Here is a 25,341-nt window from a genome sequence, read left to right as displayed (position 1 = left end):
ATTGCACTAGACTCCTGCCTTGACTTCCCTGCCATGATAAGTTGGAACATAAAATTGTCAGCTAACTAAAGCCTCTTACAGACTACTCCCCTCAAAGACCAAGTTTCAAAACCAAAGTCAAATCAAACCAAACAAATTAATTAAAAAACGAAGGAAGAAATACAGTAAGGGAGAGAGTCTTACAGATGTTCAAATTAGAGATGTTCACTAAGGTAAATAAGCCCCAATCCAGTACAAATTTTACTCACTGTATCACAAACACAGTAACCTACAGTTTCAAGGCTAATAGCTTCATGTAAGAGAGAACATTCAGTGTTTCTTTCTGGATCTGGGTTATCTCACTCAGAATGTTTTCCAGTTCTATCTCTTTACCTATAAACTTTGGTATGTCATTTTTCTTTCCAGCTGAATAGAATTCTGTTGTGCATATGCATCAAGTTCTCACTTACGACTCATCAGCTGATAGACATCTAGCTGTATATACACAAAGGACCTGAAAGGTGGTAGGGGAAACACCCTGACAAAATTGTGAAATAAAGAACCTCCAAAAATACCACTGAATATATTTTGTGTTGGCCTTCTACTATTGGGCATAGTGCCTAACCTTAGAAGTGATTTGTTTTCCCATGAGCTTTCCTTGGAAAAAACTAATTTTTCATCTTCAAATGCCTATTAGTTAGTGATAACTTCTGGCTAAGTGATGCATGCATGTGTCCACCTATCCTTTCAGCTCTAGGACCCCATCCAGTACAGACCCATGCCAGCCCGCACATGTTACCATAGTCTCTATGAATTCATATCTGCACCAGACCTGCTTTGTCTAGAACACCTTGATTGCTTGGTTTCATTCATTCCTTTTATACTCTTTTTGACTTGTCTTCAACAGATTCACCTAAGTCATGAGTGTATGGGTTTCATGGACACATATCTTTTATAGATAAATGTTCCAAAATTTTACACTTTGCATATTCTCAGGAAGTGTATTTGCTCCCATCTACTGCAGAAGAAAGCTTCTCTGATGATGTCAGAGGGAGACATGGATCTATGAGTAGGCAAAATGTCATTAGGAGTCATTTTATTGCTACGTTTCTTTAGCAGAATGGTAGTATTTGGATTGGTAGAATTAATATAGTAAAAATGACCATCTAACCAAAAAAATCTACAGATTCAATGCACTCTTCATCAAAATTTTGAGAGAATTCTTCCATGAACTTAAGCGACAATTTTCAGCTACTTGTAAACAACAACAACAAAACCCAAGAGAGCTAGAATATTCCTGAATGCTAAAAGAACTGCCAGGGGTATCACCATCTTCAACCTCAAATTACACCATAAAACTATAGTAATAAAAATAGCATACTATTGACACAAATGCAGTCACATTGATCAATGAAATCAAATTGAAGACCCAAACACTAAGTTCACATACCTATGGCTACCTAAATTTTGATAAAGATTCCAAGAATACACTATGTAAAAAATGCAGCATCTTCAACAAATAAATCATGTTGGTCAAATTAGATGGTTGTATGTAGAAGGATGCAAATAGATTCATCTTAGTACTCTATACAAAACTCAACTTCAAAGGACTTCAACATAAGGCTAGTTACACGGAATCTGATAGAAATGAAAGTGGAGAATAGTCTTGAACTCATTGGCATGAGAAAAGATTTTCCAAACAGAATGCCATAGTGCAAAGAACAAGAACTACAACTAATAAGGGGGAACTCATGAAACTGAAAGGCTTCTACATGGTAAAGGATACCATCGTTCAGCTATAGTGGCATTTCATTTGTATTTTAATAAATAAAGATTGCCTGAAGATTAGAGAGTAAAACAGACCCATTGGTCAGCCTTACAAACCAAGCAGTGATAATACACACCTTTAATCCTTGTAGCCACATTAGTTTGCCATAAAAATTCGGCAGTGCATACCTTTAATCCCAGTGATGGATGCCTTTAATCCCAGCTCTAGAGAGGAGTGTAAAATGGAAGGGGACAGCTGTTAGACATAGTCTCATTCTGATATTCCTGGAGGCAGGATCACCATTTCAGTGTTAGGTCGAGGTAAAAGTCAGGGACTGGCTGCTTTGCTTTTCAGATCTTCAGGTTGAACCTCAGTTTCTCTCTCTCTAAGTTTTTATTAATTGACCTTCATATAGCCAAAGTAGCAAGCTTCAATATGGGAAAAGATTTTACCAACTAACTACATATTAAATAGAGGGATAATATCCAAAATATATAACAAACTAAAAAAAAAATAAACCCTGGACATCAAGAAAACAACACTACAAATCTAAAAAGAATTCTCAAAGAGGAAACTCAAATGTACTTTGTTTTCTTGATTTTAGTCATTTTGACTGGGCTGAGTGGAATCTCAAAGTGTTACAATTTTCATTTTACTATTGGCTAAGGATGTTAAACATTATTTAAAAATTTATATTTACTTTGAAAATAAATAAATTTGTTGATATTAATAGACTATGATCTGATTGTGTTATTTGTTCACACATAGCTTTGGTCAGTTTAGTTCGTTATGCAGTCTGGATAGTAATCCTCTGCCAGATTTTCTTCTGTTATGTAGGCTGTCACTTCACTCTATTTCTAGTTTCCCTGGTGGAACAAAAGGTTTTTAGTTTCATGAAATGCCACGTGTCAATTATTGTCCCAGAATGTATTTAGAAAGCATTTACCTGTGTCTGCATCTTATAGAATACTTTCTATCTTTCTATGGCAGTCCCATTCTAGAAGCACAGAGGTCACTCAAAATATATAAACCAATGAATGTAATTCATCACATAAGTAATCTCATAGAATTACATGATCACCTCTATAAATGCAGAAAAAACATTTGACAAAAATCTAATATTTCTTCTTTAAAAATACTCTACACAGTCAGGCAGTGGTGGTGCACATCTTTAATTCAAGCACTTGGGAGGCAGAGGCAGGAAGATCTCTGTGAGTTCAAGGCCAGGCTGGTCTACAGAATGAGTTCTAGAACAGGTTCTAAAGTTACAGAGAAACCCTGCCCCAAGAAACCAGTAGATAGATAGATAGATAGATAGATAGATAGATAGATAGAGGAAAAATACCTAACATTATAAAGGCTATATACAACAAAACCCACAGCCAACATAATTCTCGATGAAGAAAAATCTTGAAACATCACGACTAAAATCAAGAACAAATTTAAAATGTTCACTTTCTCCATTCCTGCTCAATGTAGTCATGAAAATCTTAGCTTGAGCATGAGATGAGAGAAGCAGATACAAGGGCTACAATTGAGAAAGAAGTGAGAGTATCTTGTGAGCAGATATGTGATTCTATGCTTAAGTGACCCTAAAGATACCACCAGAAAACTGATGAATGAATTCAGTAATATATCAGAATACAGAAAACATACAAACATCAGTATTCTTCCTCTATACCAATGACAACAATATTTACAAAAGCAATTAGGGTACTATCCCAATTACAATAGCCTCAAAAATATAAAATATTTTGAAATAATGCTAACTAAGAGTGAGAGGCCTTTGCTGTTGTGGGAAGGTCATATGTCTATCTGTTGCTTTCATTGGTTAATAATAAAGAAACTACTTGGCCTGATAGGTCAGAGCATAGGTGGGTGGAGTAGACAGAACTGAATTCTGGGAAGAAGGGAAGTGAGAGCAGATGCAATGGAGCCAGCTGCAAGGTAAGACATGGTGCTATACAGATTATTAGAAATGGGTTAAGCAAGATATGAGAGTTAGCCAAGAAGAGGTTAGATATAATGGGCCATGCAGTGTTTAAATGAATACAATTTGTGTGTTGTTATTTCGGGGCATAAGCTAGCCAGGCAGCCGGGAGCTAGGTGGCAGGAACATAGCCCGCAGCTCCTACACTTTGCAAACCGTTAAAATCTATAAAACCTTTAAAACACTGGATAAAAAAATTGAAGAATATAATAAAGATGGGAAGACCTCCCATGCTCATAAATAGATGAATTAGAAAACCAGTCAAAAGCAATATATGGATTCAATGCAATCTCAGTCAAATTTCTGTTGCCACTCACCACTTAAATAGCAAACTAAATGAATAAATATAAACCCAAAATCTCAAAATTCAGACATTAAAAAAGAAAACAAATCAGAGAGACAAAACAATTCTGAGGAAAAACAACACTCTTAGAAGTGCCATCATCCATGACTTTTTTTTTTTTTTGGTATGATTTCCAGTGTCCAGGCTATTGGCAGATAGGGCATGGGGTTGGGTATAAATCGTTAATGGTCACAGTCACACTCTTTTTTTAAAAAAATAAGGGAGATATGATATAGAGATGAGTATTAGATGAGTATTTTGCATTGATATGGATCTTGGCCTATTGATACATATTAAAGGTTGATTTTTATACTGTTTATATGTATTTCTACTCTTGTTTAAAGTATTGTATTTGTGCAGCCCATTTAAAATGCAATGCATAGTTAAGAAATGCAGATTAATAGATAGTCATTTATAATAGTCAAGCTGTAGAAATGTTAGGTTTTCTAGATATATAGAGATATATTTCAGTTAGATAATCTTCAACACTCCAAAGACTTATATAATAAGGCATTTAAAATGTTTTAAGAACTTAGATTCTTCTCGACAGTAAGACATGTGCTTCTGGCAGCACCAATTTCTTCAGGGAGGTTGATGGGCATTGAAGAAACTCACTATGGAATTTACCTTCAATGTAACAAGGCTAGCCATTTGGGCAAGAAACTGTTCATGCTTGTACTGCTTGATGGTATGCTGTGTAAAATGCACACGCAGAACCCACAGAAATGTGATTGCTGAACTTGCCTAAAGAAGGTGAGACAGCCCTTCAGGGTTCCCGTTTCATGAAAGAGTCTGCCAGACATTCTGAGGATAGAGAAGAAAGTGACTGACAAACTGCCAATATAGGCAGAACAGACCTTCAAATTCCCCGCTTCATGGAAATGTCTGCTGAATACTATGGGCCCGTAGGCTGAAGATGGATGCCCCAATGTAACAGAAGAACTTTGGTTGACTGTTGAGGCAGCAAGATGTCTCTGTCAATTATAGAGTTTTGAAAGTTTCTTATGAATGCTTATAAACTTCCTGTTTACCTAGGTAATATGTCCTTCTGGTGTCTTTAATAGAGTTGAAGACAAATAGTTAATAGTTTTCCTTAGTTATGATAAAAGATAAAGTAGATATAAATATTGTAATTGTAGTTCTTGCTTGATGCCTTTTTGTTATGTGTAATTTTACTATGTTAAAGCGAAAACCTTCCTTTTTATTTAGAAAGAATCCAAACAGAGATATATAGAGAAAGTAGGTGGTGTCAAGGAGACACCATGTAACTGCCAAAAGAGAAAGACACCAGCTGCAAGCCAGAACTTTACCAGTAGGCCACAGCCTCATGGTGATTCACAGATGAATAGAACTAGGTTAATTTAAGATATAAGAGTTAGCTAGAGAGATGGCTCAGAGGTTAAGATGGGCTGGAGAGATGGCTCAGAGGTTAAGAGCACTGACTGCTCTACCGGAGGTCCTGAGTTCAATTCCCAGCAACCACATGGTGGCTCATAACCATCTGTAATGAGATCTGGTGCCCTCTTCTGGCCTGCAGGCATGGAGGCTGAACACTGTGTACATAATAAATAAATATTTAAAAAAAAGAGTTAGCTAGAAACATGCATACGCTATTGGCCAAACAGGGTTATAATTAATATAGTTTCTGTGTGATTATTCACGTCCGGGTGACTGAGAAACAAATGAGCAGTCTCTGCCTATATCCCAGCATTAGGAGAATTTGAGTTCATGAGTTCAAGACCAGCCTGGGATTAAAAATGATAAGCTGTCTAAAAATCTGTATATGTGTGTGTATGAGAGAGAAAGGGGGGGAGTAAAGACGTATGAAATAGTGTACTTCTCATCTCATTTCTGATTTCACAAGAAAATATTCTCAGCTCTATACTAGTGATGTTGTAGTTTATAGATGATTATTCCTCTATAGAGCCTACACTTCAAGGCAATTTTATTATTAATTAATTTATGGACTTTCATCATAAGTGGTCAGTTACCAAATACCTTAACTTCCATCTTCTGAAATTGTTTTCCTTTTCATTACCTAATAAGGCAAGTCTTGGCAGCTTTTAAATGAAAACAAACATTTCATCCTTCAACAGACCTAGTTTTGAGATATATTTCTTATAAATGTTGATGAATTTAAATTTGTTTTAGTAATAAAATAAGCTGGTCAATTTCTGATTCAGGGTTTTCATCTTCTCAAGTTTAGTTTATTATTCTTGGTGAATTTTTAATTTTCAACTTCACTATTAAAATTCCATTATTGATACCTAGATATAGAAAAGCATGTATCCCTGAAGGTTTTATTTATTTTGTTTTTCTTTTAAAAGAAAAAAAAGGAAGGAGGGAGGGATAGAAGGAAAGAAAGAAGGAAGGAAGGAAATTAATTCTTGGGACTGGAAGGCTCAGTGTTTAAGAGCACTGGCTGCTTTCCCAGAAGTCCTGAGTTCAATTTCCAGCACCCACATGACTGCTCACAACTGAGTGTATCTGTAGTCCCATGGGATCTAATGGCCTCTATTGGTGTGCAAACAAAACACCCATACTTATAAATAATTAAGATAATTTTTAAAAAAGAAATTATTTTCTAAGTATAGTATGTTAAATTTGAGTTATATGTCCTTAATAGTTACAGAAAATAAATTGTCCTTATTCCTTCCTGTGTCAATGGATGACACTGAACACAGTGAACTTGGGAGTGTGACATTTAGTTACATTGTTGAAAACAGTAGCTTAACATTATTCATAATACATCATTATGATTCTTTGTATCTTCTTTAACCTTGAATACTCGTCCCATACCTGAAAAATATTCCAGTGCATGTGAGCTTCAGGGTGGGTCCAAGTGCTGGAATCTTCCTCTCAGGTTTTCTCTGTATATATAAATTAAGCACTCTGTTCAAGTCACTGCACATCTGTCAAGCAAGAGAGACAAACACAGGGGGACTCATCTCAGTCACTTAGTTTCTTAGGCTCTGACCTTTCTGGGATTCCTGTGCTGTGTTTGCCACCTCCACACCATTTTCTCTGAGAGTCATCCTCAAACATTCTCTGAATGTGTGAAGTGCCCAGAACAAATTTTTGGAATGATCTCAGGCATAGCTAAACACCATGTCTTTTTGATGATATAGTTCTCCTATACAATTCACTTTCAAAAGCAGTCAGAGTTCTGAGTTCAGGTTTATGTGCACATGAACTTTACGTCTTATCACTACAAAACAAGAAAAAAAAATATATCAACTCACACTTTCCAATTTGCTTTTATGTCTGGGGAAATGTTCCACAGAAGAAGAAAGTAAGAAAGCTTGATGAACTCAGAGAAGACTGGAAAATGCTGAGAACTGGAAATCCCCCACTTACTCATGGCCACCTTACTGGCCCTACCTGGTACCCATTTCAAACCACACACGCACACACACACACCTGTGAGGTGAAAAGAAGTGATACTGATATACAGAATTTGAATTAGTTTAATACAAACAAACTGAAAATCTGGTCCACGAGAAGATTACAGACTTTCCGGTACCAACTTCACCCACTAAAAGAAAAAAGAAATTATCTTAAAATATGATGAGCAGGTTGTCACCGGAAACTGTCTCAGGTCGGAAGTTTGTGGTTTCTTTGAACATGTACCACTAAGGCAGCTGCCGTGATAAGGACTGTACACGCTGCCTTCCTGCTCCGCTTTGCATCTGCCTCACATGACATCATTTCCCTGCAGAAACCCCCTCCGGATTCTTCATATAAGGTCACACATGAAGAAGATCTGCACCGGGTTTTAGATTCCGAATGACCTCTCCCAACTCTTGCCCAAGCCTCAGTAGCTCTGAGTTTCTCTTTTCTCAATTATGAAGTGCTAATAACAACAGAGATGATCATATACATATGGATATCGCTTCATTTCAATATATTACTCATGTAATGAAAAACCATACAATATTTCTAAAGAAATGGAAAGATCAGGGATGGTGGCACATATAATCCTAGCACTATGTGTTGTGACCAGCCTACGCTAAATAAGAAGCTCTAGGTCAGCCAGAGCTACATAATGTGAGAAAGACTGTCTACAAATTTCCCCAAATCAAACAAAAATGGGAAGGTGAATAAGACTTCATTGTCACATATGCTATGTTTTATAAAGATATTGAGAAAGAATTAAACCCTTTGGGACTGATTGCTCAGAAAGTTTGTTCTGAATGCAAAGGAAGCAACTGAAACCCCAACTCACCACACTATACCCTGACTCTGCCTATTTCGTTCCTTTTGTTTAACAAGTCAGTTTTAGTTGTGTTACCAGAAAAACTGTGGCAGTTAACAAACACCTCTTGGTAGTGCAATGGTAGCTTTTAATAATTACAGCAGGACAGCAGACATGAGTCAGACAAGAGCTGGCCAACCTCTACTCATGGGTCCCTCCCTTGTAAGAACTAAAGACACTTTCCATTTCGAAAATAAGGAAAGGAGAGGAGAGAGTGAGGATGGGGGTAGTAACAGGGGTTGAAAGTGGTTTATGACAAAATTTTGTCACAAAGTAGAGGCTTTTGAAGATTGAGATGAATAAGAGGGCCAGAGGTATCCAGGAGGCCCACCAACAAATCTATCCTTAGTAATTTTTTATTGTTATTTTTCTTGGTAGTGACTTCATTCTCCCACTCACATGAGTATTGACTTCAATAAAATGCTTTGGATGTCCTTTAAAAGCCAAGTAGGGGTAAATGATTTCATAAAAAGGGCAAGTGTTTGATTAGAGAGAGAGACTTGTTTACAGAGATGATGTGTGGTATTAAATATAAGCAAAAAGATTAGCCACAAAGACCCATCTTGGAATATAAAGAATCAAAGAAAGAACATGCCCTCCATAGGGAATGCAAATTTAACCCTCCTTAAGCACAAGGAGAAAGTCAGTACAGTTGACCTGTGGAGAATATGAGGGGAAAATGAGAGATGAGAAGTACCTTCTTAGAAAACAAAATCATTTTAAAATAAAGCTTGCCTGCCAGACTGTCCTGGAATATTCAGATTTTGAGGACATATCCATGTCATAATGTTTAAAGATAGTTATCAAATTATATACAATAAGAAGTCTAATTATCATTTGTGACTAATGGCATATATGTGAAATGTATATAAACCACATGGTCCATAACAAATATGCATAAATGCATATATAACTGTGTATGTAGAAGATCAGTGCAGTTGGTTGTGGTTAAGGAAGCGAAAAACCTAGAGCACTGGAGTGAGAATCTTAGCACGAAGAACTTGCTTAGAGGTGACTGACGAGGTTGCAGCAACTTCCTCTGTCTGCCCAAGTTCCTGACACACAGCAGACATGTTGCATTGCATCAGCAATGATGCTGAGAATTTTCGGTTATCATTTCCTAGTGCCTCTCCTCAAATGAAAAGCCTTCACAAACCAGACTCCCCCTGCATTATACAACAATAAAACCCTAACATCTATAGAATATTAAATTTCCACTTTACGTTTGTTCTTCATGTAACTCTCAGAAACTGCTGGAAATCGATTTGATTTGCAGGTAACAAAGCCAAAAATTAGTAGAGTTGTGTAGACTTCCCACATACACACTGTTAAGAAAGACTTAAATTTAAGACTTGCATGCATAATTCAGCACCATTTAGTGGGTTCAGTGTTCTAGGCTCCATTAACGTATGAAAGATCCCCGATAAACAGGGAAGATAAGTCCCTGGCCATAAACGCCTTACTCTCTTGAAGTTAGAGACAGGAGCTGATAATGATTTTAAAGGCTTTCATAAGTAGAAGAACTAGAAAGAACTAGAAACAGAAGGTTTTTTACATGGTGGTTAGGGAAAGTCTTGCTGTGGAGGTGATTTGTGGTATTAAACATAAACAAGAAGACTTAGCCATGAAAAAAAACTGAGACTATAAAGAACAAAAACAAGAACACTCCCTCCTCAGTGAAAACAAGTTTATCTTCCTTAAGGAACAAAATTAAAGTCAACTCATTTGATCTGTGCAGAGTCTGTGGGAAAGTGAGACTTGAACAAAGATTCTCTTTTTGAAACATTTATTTATTTACTTTGCTTACCTGCCTAGCTATCCAGGAATATTCAGATCTCAAGGGTAGTTAGTACCTAGTTAGGGGAATTAGATTTCACTTTTCATGGTGTGATAGATGATCTTCATTGCCAGATTGACTGGATTTGGTTATCTAGGAAACAGACTTCTGGGTGTTTCTGTGAAGGCATTTCCAAAGAGCTTCAAATTAATCAGAAGACTCACCCTATGGGCTAGAGAGATGACTCAGCCATTAAAGTCTAGGTTTACAATCAAAAATATAAGAGAAGACCCACCCTAAATATTGGTGGCTACCTGCCATGGGTTTGGGTCATAGAGTGAAAAAGAAGAAGAAAGCCAAGTAGACTGAGCACCAATCTCTCTCTCTCTTTCTCTCTCGCTATGTATGTGTGTGTGTGTGTGTGTGTGTGTGTGTGTGTGTGTGTGCATCCACAGTGTCACAGTGTTTTGGATCCTCTCATATCAATCATCATTCAAGAAAATAACCCACAGACTTGCTCATGGGTCAACCCGGTTGTAGTATTTTCTTAACTAGGGATTCCTCTTCCCAATTACCTTGTGTTGATATAAAACTTGCCAGGACAGGGTGCATACTAGCAAATGTGAACACTGAAATACAAAATTTGTGTTAATCAGTTCTTTGAAAGTCCTCCTTTGCATGAGGAAAATGAAGAAGTCTAATGTAACTGGAATATGTGTGTTTGTGTGTGTGTGTATATATACACACATATGTCATACACAATAATATATGCCAGTGTGTGTATATGTTACATACATTAAATACACTGACATCAAAGTGTATATATAATCAGAGTATATTTAATGCATGTATATGCGTGTATGTCTGTATGTGTATGCTGTGATCAGACACCTCATCCTTCTCTTGTTATTCCCTTTCTAACAAGATTGCCTATATATTTTTTCAAACTATGAGCCAAAATTAACCATTCATTATACTGCTTCAGTCATGTATTTTGACACAGTGAAGTAACTAACACGTGTGAGACTCACCAGAGGGGAAAAGGCAAGTCTTATTGAGGGTTACTATTGCTATGATAAGCTCAGCGATCAAAGGCAGCCTGGGGAGGAAAAAGTATATTCCATCTTAAAACTTCCAGGTTACAGACCATCATTGAGGGAAGTCAGAGCAGGGATTTAAGGCTGGAACTGAAGCAGAGATGGTGGAATAATGTTGTGTCATGCTTGTTCCCCATGGTTTGTTCAGCCTGCCTTTTTATACCATACGGGACCACCGCCCTAGGGGTGGCACTGCCCACAGTGTGCTAGATCCTCCTACAATGATCATCAATCAAGAAAATAACTCACACACTTGTTCATGTGTCAGTCTGGTGTTGATATTCTCTCAATTGAGGTTTCCTCTTCCCAAATGACTCCACCTTGTGTTGATATATAACTAGCCAGGACAGGGTACCTACTGGTAAATATGAACACTGAAATATGAAGTCTTTGTTAATCAGTTCTTTGAAAGTCATATTTGCATGAGGAAAAGACAGAAGGCTAAAGTAATCAGAATGTGAATATGTATGTATATATATCAGAGCATGTGTATATTGCATACATTATATACACTGCTATATATCAGAGTGTATGTATAATATATATGTGTATAGATACATATATATATTATATTTTTTATTGCTATGGTAGAACTCACTGACCAAAACCCACTTGGGAAGGGACAACTTTCTTTAGTTTACACTTCCCAATCACAGTTCATCATAAAGAGAAGTCAGAGCATGAACTCAAATCAGAAACCAGAAAGCAGGAACTGAAGCAGAGACCTTGGATGAGTGCTGCTTACTGGCTTACTCCTCATGGCTTGCCTTCTCATACAATCCAGGATCACCTGCTCAGGAGTATTGCCTTCCCATATCAATTTTTAATCAAGTAAATGCCCACAGGCTTGCCTATAAGCCAATCTGATGGAAGCATTTTCTCTGAGGTCCCTCTTTTCAAATGACTTATTTTCAGACTGACAAAAACAAACAAACACAAATAAACAAAAAAAGCCTAATGAGAACAAAGAATGAACCACTCCTATCCAGAATATCTAGCAGGTCCATTGGCCTACTGTGGCCCAACTGAGATTAACAATAGCACACAGCACATCAATTCAAAACAGATGAGAGAAAATTGGGACAAAACCACATACTATGACTTTTCCATGGGTCACATAAGTAACATTATTCATTCCAGAGAAAGCATCAACAACATATAAAGGAAATTACTCTATCCATGTTCAACTTGGTGAACCTTTGAGGTACGTGGGTGAGGGTTTACTTACTTGGCATAGATGGGCTCAAAGGTAGTTTTACCACACTATACAACCCAGGCTTGTGACAATCCTCTTCCCTCTGTCTCTTATGTGTTAGATCCCTAGTTACCACATCTGACAAAGACTCCAATATTTTAAATCAAGAAATAGTCTTTTCTTTTATTATCTGGCTATAATGGTTCTTGAAGATCCACACAAGAGCCTTGTGCTTTAACTTTGCTCTATGTCCTTGATTCAGAAACCTATTGCCATCATAATGTTCTAAGGAAGAGCTCACAGCTGCATATTTCTCTTTCTAGATCTTGTAGATACCCGAAGCGGGGGACAGGAAGAAACAGAAGTCTTAAGTCTGGGATGCACTGCTTGTTCAGATGGTTTGGAGGATTGAAAATCTAGACATCTTTAAATCATGAATTGATCATGTAAAATTCTACCAATATCGACCAGATAGATGCTGGTCAAGGAGCTTGTTGCCAAGCCCAAGGACCCAAATTCTATACCTGTGACCCACATATGGTGGGAAAGAACTGGCTCCCAGAAATTAACCTCTGATTTCAAGACACATGTTTTGACACATTCCTTACTTATTATTACATTCCTGCAATAAATCAATACATGTAATAAAAATATTCAATAAAAAGGTAAAATAAGTACATTGCTGTGGCATGAAAATGGAACCTGCATCATGCATATGTCTCTGCATCTGCCTCTGGGTGACAACTGGAGACAGACTCTTTCCTCTCCCAGAATTCTCCTGTTCTCATTGCCCTGCCTCTACGTCTTACCTGGTCACCCTGCCTCCATTTCCCGCCTGGCTACACGCCAATCAGCATTTTATTAAACAGAAACAGAGAAAGTAAGACACAGAGCATGCAAGATGTGACTACCTCACCAAAAAAGGTACCAAGCCACGTGGCTAACACAGACAAGTATTATGGGCTAATATAAGTTTTAAGAGTTAATAAGAAGCCTGAGCTAATAGGCCAATCAGTTTATAATTAGTGTAGGTCTCTGTGTAGTTCTTTGGCACTTAACGGCAACAGGACCAGGCAGGACAGAAACCCCAGTCAACAAAGGGCTGCTGAAATGACTCAGTGGATAATGAGTTAAGTCTGATGCCCTGAAACTACATGGTAGGAAAGAACCAACATGACTCTTGCAAGTTGTCCTCTGACTTCCACATGTACACTATTTCTCTGTCTCTGTCTCTCTCTCTCTCTCTCTCTCTCTCTCTCTCTCTCTCTCTCTCACACACACACACACAGTCAGGTTTGGGGATGGAGAGGTGCCTCATCAATGATGGTTCAGCAGTTCAGAGTGATTGCTGCTCAGTTCTCAGTTCCCAGCACTCTATCAGGAAGCTCACACTACCTGTGACATCAGCTCCAGGGAACCTTCTGGCCTCTGTGGGAACCAACTTAAACATACATGACCCACACATACTTATGCATAAATGCAGAATAAAATAGTTTTTTAAAGTTTAACTAAAGGTAAAGAAATGCTTTTTAAAAAATACATTTTGTATATTTGTGCTGCATTTTGTACCATTAACCATGCCAGAGGAGCAGCTAGTTGCAACTGAAGTTCCAGGTGTCAGCCCACTAGAAGGGAATCCTAGATGTGTTTATATGGTCTCAAGGTTCATCACAGCTGAAACAAAGCTTTGAAAATAACAAAGTTAGATTAATATGTTTTAGTTAAATAACTTTTAGGTAAAATTTCAATAAAATAAAGTTTTAGAAAGACACATAGTTGAATACATAATTCTTTAAGGTCAGGGAACAAGAACAAAGCAGCCCATTTATTACTGGATGACGAACTCTTCTTGCTAGGTTTGGTTGATGACCAAAGGTGATGATTAGTTCCTTATACCCATTTCTGCCCTCAATCTCCTGGTATAAAAAAATACATTTATATAAGATTGAATGGATATGTACCCTAAGGATTTAAACTAGATCTGACTGATTCCTTTTCATATATAAAAATTTAGGTTTGTGATTCCCTTAAGATTCCTTATAAAATTGCCTTACATTTCAAGATAAGTAATAAAGTAATTGGCCTTTTTCTTTGTAACTGTAAAATTCAACCTACTAGTAAAACACCTGACAAGAACACCTTGCCTGCCTGCATGGTTAAGCTATAAAAAGTTGCTTAGGAATGAATGTATGTGGGTTTTGGAGATAGTTTATCACCTGTAATACATAAAATGTTTAATCATGTGAGGGAGATGAAAAACATGTTTTTACCTATAGTCATTCACTTGAAAAATAGAAAGCAACTATTATGACTCTTGTACTGCTTGGAAGGGTCTGTCGGTGTATAAAAGCTGTGAAGAACATGAGAGGAGGAGAGAGACGAAAGAAAGAGAGAGAATAATGTAGAAAATTATCAGGAGAGTTTGTGAGTGCCTTTTCCCCTACTCCCCAGATAGAAAAGTCAAGTCTCGATGACTCCATGGATTCCTATCAAAGCCCTGTGCTGTAGGAGGCTGGCCCCCAGACAGCGTTAATTTCGCCGTTAAAGGACTTAGTTAAGTACCAGCTTATAATAGAGTTTGGCTGTGATTCTCGCTGCCTTAGGGTTTTTCAATACTGAGGTCTATGAAAACCTGTTCATCCCATTCAACACGCATGAGTTAGAAGAGCACCATTCTCGGAGTTAGTCAGTGTGCTCTCTCATTGCATCTAGACCTTTCTGCATGTCACTTGGTACTGAGTTAATTAATTACCAGAAAGCAAGGTTCTTTCTCTTGCTCACAGAGAAAGAACCACTAAGAAAAACCCTAAAGACCTAAAGGCCCTGCAGAGGTGGGCTTCTGGGAAGACTTGCGGAGAGAAGGCCTCTGTTGGAAAGGGAGAGGGATAGAGGAGGTGGAGTGAGGCCAATGTAAAGTTTCTTCTCGACTGTAAGGAGGTCCTTGGATTTTAGGGCACTTTCAGTGAGCTGAAAGTCCTACCAAGATGATACGGTGGACTTATAAACGCCACTTCATCTTCGGCGCAGGAAAGCTCCTGGGAATAGAGCGACACAAGGGCCACCATGTACTTCTCTCTGTGCCTCAAGCAGCAAATGCACCCGCTGGCTCGTCTCAGCTGTCTGCATGGCAATTTCCAGCCTACCTGAGCATAGCATCTCCAGAGGCTTTATTTTACAAACCAGGCAGCTTTACTCCAGGAGTGGCTGTGATCTTTGGGCACCAAGGTTATTAACCAGAATGGTGTTTTTATCCTTTTGGTCCTCACATGAGAGTCACCAAATGGACACTTTCTCTCTTTGTTTTGTGCTGTGCTTAATAACTTACCTGGATGAACATAGTTGAACAAATGCCCTTGTCATATGATCGGGCATCTCTTGGGTATATTCCCAAGAGTGGTATTGCTGGGTCCAGGGGTAGGTTGATCCCGAATTTCCTGAGAAACCGAAACACTGCTTTCCAAAGTGGTTGCACAAGTTTGCATTCCCACCAGCAATGGATGAGGGAACCCCTTCCTCCACAACCTCTCCAGCAGAGGCTATCATTGGTGTTTTTGATTTTAGCCAATCTGACAGGTGTAAGATGATATCTCAAAGTTGTTTTGATTTGCATTTCCCTGATCGCTATGGAGGTTGAGCATGACCTTAAGTGTCTTTTGGCCATTTGAACTTCTTCAGTTGAGAATTCTCTGTTCAGATCAGTGCCCCATTTTTTAATTGGGTAATTAGCATTTTAAAGTCTAGTTTCTTGAGTTCTTTATATATTTTGGAGATCAGCATTATTTGTAATAGCCAGAACCTGGAAACAACCTAGATGTCCTTCAATGGAAGAATGGATGAAGGAAGTGTGGAATATATACACATTAGAGTACTACTCAGCGGTAAAAAACAATGACTTCTCAAATTTTGCATGCAAATGGATGGAAATAGAAAATACTATCCTGAATGAGGTAACCCAGACCCAAAAAGATGAACATGGGATGTACTCACTCATAATTGGTTTCTAGCCATAAATAAAGGTCACGGAGTCTATAATTTGATAATCTAAAGGAGCTAAATAAGAAGGTGAACCCAAAGAAAAACATATAGCTATCCTCCTGGGTAGGGGAAGTAGACAAGATTGCCAGGCAAAAATCGGGATCTTAAGGGTGGGGTGGGAGGGGGGTAAGGGGAGATGGGGAGAGAAAAGTGAGAAGGGTAGGATGGGGAGAACTTGGGGCAACGGGATGATTGGGATAAAGGAAGGTTGGATAGGGGAGCAGGGAAGCACATATCTTAATTAAGGGAGCCATCTTAGGGTTGGGAAGAGACTTGGACCTAGAGGGGCTTCCAGGTGCCCAAGGCAAGGTCCCCAGTTAGTTCCTGGGACAGCTGAAGATAGGGAACCTGAAATGATCCTATCCTATAGCCATACTGATGAATATTTTGCATATCACCATAGAACCTTCATCTGGTGATGGATGGAGATAGAGACAGAGACCCACACTGGACTGAACTCCCAAAGTCCCAATGAGAAACAGAAGGAGGGAGAAGATGAGCAAAGAAGTCAGGACCACGAGGGGTGCACCCACCCACGGAGACAGTGGGGCTGATCTATTGGGAGCTCACCAAGGCCAGCTGGACTGTGACTGAAAAAGCAGGGAATAAAACTGGACTCTCTGAATATGGCAGACAATGAGGGCTGCTGAGAAGCCAAGGACAATGGCACTGGGTTTTGATCCTACTTCATGTTCTGGCTTTGTGGGAGCCTAGCCAGTTTGGATGTTCACCTTCCTAGACCAGGATGGAGCGGGGAGGACCTTGGACTTTCCACAGGGCAGGGAACCCTGACTGCTCTTCAGACTTGAGAGGGAGGGGGAGAGGAGTGGGGGGAGGGGAAGAGGAGTGGGGGGACGGGGAGAGGAGTGAAGGGAGGGGGGAGGAGTGGGAGGCTGGGAGGAGGCGGAAATTTTTTTTCTCAATAAAAAAAAAAAAAATAACTTACCTGGATGAGATCGGTACAATGGGAAGATACAGGAATCAGAACCACATTTCAAATATCTGAGGCCACAGACACCTGAACTAAATAACCTACAGGATGGGGGTGAATACAAAAAGATGTGCTGCAGCAAAGCAAAGGAAGTCTGACAGTGGAGGATGACAAGAAAATGAGCAAGGGACGATGAAATAGATAACTGAAGATAAACAGTTTTAGAACACAGCGAGGAAGTTCCAGACCACAAGCTTTCTGTTTCCTGCACTAAAGCAACTCCTGACTAAATGACACTTGAAATAACTAGTTCTTGAGGGGGAAAGAAGTGAATATCGCACTTTTGAAATTCATAATTTCCTGAATAAAACCTGTCCAAGTTAGAGAAAGAGTCACGAGGATACAAATTTTCAAGTCCCTACTCAGCAGTCCACCTTCTGGCCACTAGCAATACTTGGTACATAATGGATATTCAATAAATGCCAATAGCCGCATGTACACGGAAATGCATGAATAGGATTACAAAAAAAGTTTACCCTCTTTTCCAGTGTTTTTTCCACATCAGATACAGCAATCTCAAACCTTTAATTCTGTGTTTAGATGATGCTACTTGCTAAGTTATTTGAGCTTTCTTAAAAAAATGGAAAAGATATCTTTAATTCTGGGAAAATCCCATTTATCTTTTTCTCCTGAGGCTGCAGTTGTGAGAAAGCGCATTTCAGACAGCAGGGAAAACCAGCAGCTCACCACAACAACACAGGGTGAAGTGTCTGAGCCACTGGAGCATAAATTAAAGAGAACTGGCAGAACTGAACAAGTGGGAGGGAGGAGGAAGGGGTGGAGCCAGATTAATGAGCTATAAAGGCTGAAACGCCTCAGAGACCAAGACACTGGCAAGACAGCTTCAGCAAGGACTCACTGTAGACCTCTTGAGATACGCCAGGGAAATCAGGAAATCTTGAGAAGAAAAAGAGATGAATTCTGAAGACTACTCCATAACGGAGACCAGCTCTTCACATCTGGAGAGAGGGCAGAAGGGTAAGTCGTGTGATTTCTTACATTCTGATATAATCCTTATATTTGATGTAAGGGATAGAGTGCAGAACGGAGAGATAGAAATCTTTGGAAACTTGGTTAGGGCCTATTTCAGCGTGTAAAAGAGAAACCAGTCATAGGAAAACACCTCTCTGGCTGTAAGAAGACAGAATCCTTGTGTGAGTGGGAGACGTATAAGTTTCAGAAGATCCTTAATTGACTTTTCCTTTGAATCGATGTATATCATTTCAACTATTAAATTTAAATGGAAAATTATCTGCCTTAGCCTAGTTATTCTGCATCATTTTCCCATAACCATCTGTCCATAATTCAAAAGCTCTTACCGCTCTTTATGAAGAGCTGCTTTCCACATGAACAGTTACGGTCTTGGTCTTTTCTTGTATGTTTGCCTGCTTTCTGTGTGTCTTGTCTCTTCACTTCTCTCACCATGAATCCTTCAGTAGCTGGAAGCACACAGATATCCAGTCTCAGAGAAAACAGATTTACACACCCATCGACAGTGTCATGTGGTGATGTGTTAGCATGTAGTGCTTCTCTTCTTTCAAATGTCATCTTCAGCCATGACATTGTCATTGGAGCTCCATTCTTCCATTTTATCTTATCCCTCTCGTGCAATGGTTTACTTCCATTTCCGTAACAACTATCCATTTTTATCATTTTTATCGAAACATGATCACCCTGCACATTTCCCTCTCTTCTTTCTGTCTATTCTACACGCGTTGTGCTTCCTATTGTCAGAATTTCCCCATTCTGTTTGTATCTGAGTGATGAGGAGCCTCAAGCACTTAGCACTTGGGAACTAGAGTAATTTCTAAGCAAGAACTATCCAGTTAATCAAAAGACATGCTTTCCCAGCACACCCAAGACAATTGGTGAGGAGGAAATTATTTTCTGAATGCTTCTTTGTCATGTTGATTTATTCTTTAAAGAAAAAAGCCTCCATTATCTTCAAAAACTCATCTCTTATTTGAAATCATGAAGTCAAGTACAGATAAATAGGATGCAATATTTTAGAGACCTAAATCACCAATACCTGTGTGTCTCACTTAAAAGGAAAAAAATGAAAAACAATAAATAGACTATAAACAATAGTGGAAGGAAGGAAAGACCTAATACAGAAAATCCCATCCTGGCCTGGGTCAGCCCCATCTACCCTTGTAAGTTTAACTTATGCTATCATTGCTATAACCTTAGCAACAAAGGAATCAGCAGTCTCTGTTTACGTGATTGGAAGGTGGAAAATGGGTGGATCTGTTTTCAACCTCTCTGTTAATGCACAGGCCTCAGAAGTGTGCTGTTAGTGGGGATGTTTTGTTGCCTAGGTGACGGGTTGAACTGTGGTTAGTATTGACCCTCAGTGATGGAAATCAAGTGTCACGTGGGAGCTTGTCTTCACACTGTATCCACCAGGTGGGTCAATGGGTTGAGCTTGCTGAGATCTAGGTGTTGTTTTGGATATAGATGTGTTTGCTGTGGAGCCAGAGTTATTGATGAATTGAGTCCAAACAGCGTGACTGACTATTATATGTTGAGAAGTGAAACTAAACCCATCTCCGAATTTACCACTCAACTGCCAAAGACTACCTCTGAAGATAATTATGTATGGGTGTGAAAAGGAAGGCAGGAGAAAACAGACCCTGACAGTATCGATAAAGGCTTCTCTTAGAAGACCCGAAAATGGATTTTCACTGAAGGGGGTGGGGAGACTCCGAGAAAATGCACACATTGATGATACTAGCCATACTGTGCCTCCTCCTTAAGCTTATCTGTAAGGAGATGTTTTAAGAAAAAGAAAAAAAGTATTCACAAATTTTAAGATCCAGTCTACAGAAATACTCTTTCAGTTGTAAAACATTTTCCTCATTGAAAAACTATGTTTTCGTAATGAGAAAAAAAATTGAGACAGGTTTTTACCTTGCAAACAAACCAGCTACAAATTCACTATTCTCCTCTACCAGCCTCCTGCATGTTGGGATTACTACAGTGGAAACTGATTATCACTGATTATAATGTCATTCAAGGAGCCATTTTACACTGCAGTTTCTGTGAAAAAAATTTTTTAAATCATGCTGGCAAATTTGAGAACTTACAAGGGCATTCTTGTGGGGTAACACTGTTTTGAATCTTGAGGGCTCATTCTGCAAAAAACAAAATCCAAAATCTGAAGCCAAAAATTGACTTCTCCCTCATTCCAGTTACCTAACGTGCTAGAGCAGACATATTTCTTCCTGTCCAGATCCTGACATTTCTGTTGTTGTTTGATTGTTTGTTTGCAGTTTTTGTTGTTACGCTCAGAATTTGTTAAAGTTGACTCAATATTTTATATTGATGGGACAACACATTACTTTTTTAATATTATATTCCTCAAGAAATAGCAAATACTCTATCTTAAAGCCTAAATTCATAACCATTTCTCTTCCTTTTCAGATCATGGCACCAGTATACATTTTGAGAAGCATCATGAAGGATCCATTCAAGTTCCTATCCCTTGTGCTGTGTTTACTGTCTTCATCATCACTTCCTTAATTATAGCTCTCGTTGCCTTGAATGGTGAGTCTATAGTTCATGAATTCTCTTATAGCCTGTAGCAGTAAGAATTCATATACAGCAGAAATGAATGGGTCTCAGCCTGATCTAGTTAATCAGGCCTTCTGATTGACTAAGAAACATCTCACACACGAGAAATGGTTAGTTTTATGATCATCATGAAATACAATCTATGCTCCCTGAATGATGGCTGCAGCAATTTTATAAACACAAAAAGTATCTGATTTATACATCCTGTGAAAGAGAGCATGTTTATATCTGAATAGATATTTAAGTATAAAAAATGTGGACTTTTCATTCATGTTGACGAGAAAAGGAGTATCTAACCTATAGAGGGACCAAAAAGTGGCCAATAATTTTATCTTTTAGCTCACACCAACAGACTAGAAACTGAATTATTATAACAGCTAGATCTCCCAGAGCCCACTGGGTAAGGCTGTACCACCATGCATGCTAAGACACATCTATGTCTTTTAAAAATAAGAAATGTTACAATTTGAAGAAATACCCCAAACCATCCATCTTATTGTATTTTTAATTGAAAATAGTTCATATAGTATCTCATGATCACACTTTTCTTTCCTCCACTTCCTCCCAGACATCCTCCTGTACTTTATCCTATGCTTAAAATGAGTCCTTCATTCTTCTGATTCCTGTGTGGGATTATTGAGATCTAGAACGAGTTTTGAATCTAGAACTTACAATACATGTCCCCCCTTCCCTTAGCCTAAATGTTATTTTTGAGATTTCCCTATTTTCCTGACACTTTCGGGTATAATGACCAAGAGAACACAGCCCTTTGCTCATGTCCCTTCCTGGGATGAGGGACCTTGGGCACCAGACAGATGACAGCCGAGGTCTGATTTCTTCTCCCTAACAAAGAGCAGAGCATCTGCTAGACTAGGTTTACCTGTGAAGAGGGTTTGGTGTCTTCTCTTACTAAAACAAATGATCTTACTGTCCACAGTGGGCCAGTACAATTGCCCAGGCCTGTATCAGAATTTGGCATCACTGGACCACCGTGTTGCTTCCTGCCAGGACGAGTGGGTTGCATACCAGAGGAAATGCTACTTTTTCTCCACCGCAACCAGCAGCTGGGCCTTGGCCCAAAACTCTTGTTCTCGAGATGATGCTACACTCGCTGTTATTGATTCCGAAAAGGACATGGTAAGATTCACAACTGATTTCATCAAATGCTGCTGATTTTTGTTTTTATCCTGATGCTAAGTCAGGTTTGTAATGTAACTTCATTGTGCTTTAAGATATTTCTGAAGCGACACGCTGGAAGACAGGAACACTGGATTGGATTGAAAAATGAAGTTAATCAGACATGGAAATGGGCAAATGGCAAAGAATTTAACAGATGGTAAGTCACAAGAAATCTCCATCCCTTCTAGGCTGACAGTTTTTTTTTTTTAAAAAAAAAACCCTTTCTTCTCTCATTTTTATTTCATTTTATTTTTACTCTCCTCTTTCTTCTTTTTAAGTTCTGTTAGTGGTGGAGGATCAGTTCTTCATCACACAACTTTGATCACTTCTCTTGTGTGTATTATGTTCCTTGGAATTATTAGAAGCCCCCTTTATTATTAAAAATCCCTCAAAAACTTCTATTAATTTTTTCTTGGCAAATGAGCAACAGTCTTAATGAGTTTGGGCGTGGTCCAGGAACACTTCTGAAGATGGTCAAAACAGTTGTTGGGAAAGAATTACCTATTTCACTTCCTTTCCAAGTTCAGGGACAAAGGACCATAATTTAGTGCCCAATTATAAGTGTCTCTGAATCTATGGAAAGCTCCCCATAAACAGCAAAGGCACTCCTGTTACCCATCATTAAGTTATATTTAAAGTTTTGAGGGGCATTCTACAAATTTTGTGTTGATCTTTAACATCTGTAATCTCAGAATGAATAAATTCCTCACTCTCTTTTTTTTTTGGTTTTTCGAGACAGGGTTTCTCTGTGGTTTTGGAGCCTGTCCTGGAACTATCTCTTGTAGACCAGGCTGGTCTTGAACTCACAGAGATCTGCCTGCCTCTGCCTGCCGAGTGCTGGGATTAAAGGCGTGTGCCACCACCGCCCGGCATTCCTCACTCTCTTAACATTTGTATAATAACTGATACAATACCAGTATTAAAATCTATGTTTCTAAATTAGGCATAGTGGTGTACACCTTTAGTCTCAGCACTCAGAAGTAAGAGGCAGGTGAATCTCTGTGAGCCTGAAGTCAGCCTACTCTAATAGTGAGGCCCTCTCTTGAAAACAAACAAACAAAAAAAAAACATGTATTTTTGGTAAAGGGACTTTTAGTATGTGTTCCATGGTTTTATACCTACAGCTACAAAGGAATACAAGAAAACCACTTATGATCTAAATAAAACAGCATTACTTGATGGAATTAGCTGTGAATGTTACCATACCCCAACCCCCTAAAACTGTGCTTCTTGAAGAATCTATGAAGTAAAAAATGATATTGAACTGCTCACCCACTAAAGTCAGAAAAGTAATGCCTTTAGCTCTATCTGCTTTCTCCTTCAAGATCCTCCTCCTCTGTTGTCTGTTGTCTCTAAATATTAAGCCCATGACTACTTGGTTGGAAGACTTGTGCTTTGTGCTTCCTACTCAAGGAACAAAGAGAAAAGGCAGAGGTTACCTCAAAGTTTATTCTCATGTAACTGGCTGGAAATGAGGACTGGAAATAAATATGAGTGTCTTTATGGTTTGACAGGTTCAACCTGACGGGGTCTGAGAGGTGTGTGTCTCTAAACAGCACAGACATTGCTACTGAGGACTGTGAAAAGAACTTACACTGGGTCTGTAGCAAGCCCTCCAGATGACAAGGAAGCCTTTATAGATGACTGTGCCATGGATCCACAGGACGGTTGTGTGGCTGGATGCTACTCTATGGTCAAATTTTTCACAAAGACCTCACAGACCAACTTTACATCATCCTGAGACTCTTCCATATAAGACTATGGGACATTATGGAGAGACTCCAGGATCTGTATTGGAGTCTTCCTTGACCATGAGCTGAAAAAGTCACTCACTGATGAATAACCATATCAAAAAAATGAGAGGACAACTATGAAGCCTCATAGATGCACTTTATATTTTAAATCTAGAATGAATAAAATGACTAGCTTTAGAGTTACTATTTATTGCTGAGTGGCTGCGACAGCCAGTGCCTTCATGCATTTGCACTATTTGAAAGGATTTGGGTGGTAGTAAAAGCTGAATGTAGATATGGGAAAATTTGGCTGATTAATGATTTTCTTAAACTCCGAACGTATTCACAAGTAGACCAATGCTTTGGACACCAAGCTTTGCAGTAGTTTCCTCTATTCACAGACCTTTGTCACATTATCTTGTCAATTGTCTTTTCCCAAAGTGTAAGGATGACCTTTTCTTTAACTTCCCCAGTGTAGGCAGCTCACTTTCAATGGTACGTATTTCTTTGTCTTTAAAAGTCTTCTCTGTAGTGAAGAGACAAAAGCACACCATATGAGGAATATTTGTAAAGCATATTTCAAAGTGCTATAAACAAAGTGCAATATGTGTCATGGCAGATCTCTGTTGGAACCTGCATCATGCGGATTGACCCTTGAATAATTCCAATCTTGTCGAATAACCTATTTGTGTCTTTCCCAGTCCGTAAGATCACATACAGTACTTTGTTCAACATATTTCCTATGTGCAATAAAGTGTTTATGTATTTGTTTGTATTTTAAATCTCTGTATAATTTTAAGCAGTTTCTATGTATGTAAAAATAAAAGAATGGATACAGTGGTTTCCAGAAGTGCTCATTCAAACTGCATTCAAAATTATGTTGTGTTATAGCTTTGAACTCCTTCCAAAGTGGGATCTCTAAACCCATAGGTTACTGCAGCTCACAGGCCTCACCAGAGCTTCTTTATGAAATGGGTAATGGTTAATACAAAGTCTCCAAACTGGCCAGAATGTAGAGAACAAACAGCTGTGGAGTGCTCAGTCACAACTAAACACTCTCCCCAGAAAGGTTCAGGCAACCTCATGGAATGGGGGAAGAAATATTGTAAGAGCCAGAGGGCAAGGAGGAATGAGGCAAAATAGTGCTTGAGGGTTATGAGAGGACCACTGTACACATAAACTCAGAGCAGCTGTGCTTCCCTGCACAAGACCAAACCTACCAACATCCCAACAGGATGGAAGAAGGGAGTCATCTCTCCTAGCTGAGGAGCTATTGACAGTTGACGGCTGCTAGGAGAAGGGCAGTCAGTTTTTACTCACAAGTATGTCCCTAGTAATTGACTATGTTCAGTGAATGACCCTATAGCCATGCATATATGGACAGCACTAATTAGACCCAATTGGATGCAAGAAATAAGGGAGTTTA

At 38.8% G+C, this 25,341-nt stretch overlaps 1 protein-coding gene across 1 annotated transcript; it reads left to right on the top strand.

Annotated features, from left to right (window-relative positions):
* The first annotated feature begins 18,344 nt into the window (after window positions 1-18,344).
* Window positions 18,345-24,757, top strand: LOC121442568 (early activation antigen CD69-like). The gene is made up of 5 exons (XM_041644155.1): window positions 18,345-18,408; window positions 20,854-20,976; window positions 21,941-22,140; window positions 22,236-22,339; window positions 23,697-24,757. Exons 1-5 carry the CDS (start codon window positions 18,345-18,347, stop codon window positions 23,803-23,805), a joined length of 600 nt encoding a protein of 199 aa, XP_041500089.1. The 3' UTR covers window positions 23,806-24,757.
* The last annotated feature ends 584 nt before the right edge of the window (window positions 24,758-25,341 follow it).

The sequence above is a fragment of the Microtus oregoni genome, unplaced genomic scaffold, assembly GCF_018167655.1.
Source record: "Microtus oregoni isolate MIOR12 unplaced genomic scaffold, Mior012 000002F_ref0000024, whole genome shotgun sequence".
Lineage (NCBI taxonomy): Eukaryota > Metazoa > Chordata > Mammalia > Rodentia > Cricetidae > Microtus > Microtus oregoni.
The sequence above is the reverse complement of the archived record's forward strand: the minus strand, read 5'-3'. Positions and strand labels throughout refer to the sequence as shown.

Excerpts from the sequence above, each read along its gene's own strand:
- LOC121442568 (XM_041644155.1), top strand. The coding sequence starts at position 18,345 with ATGAATTCTGAAGACTACTCCATAACGGAGACCAGCTCTTCACATCTG. Across the intron at positions 18,409-20,853 it reads TCTGGAGAGAGGGCAGAAGG|ATCATGGCACCAGTATACAT; the intron begins GTAAGTCGTGTG and ends CTTCCTTTTCAG. Across the intron at positions 20,977-21,940 it reads AGCTCTCGTTGCCTTGAATG|TGGGCCAGTACAATTGCCCA; the intron begins GTGAGTCTATAG and ends TACTGTCCACAG.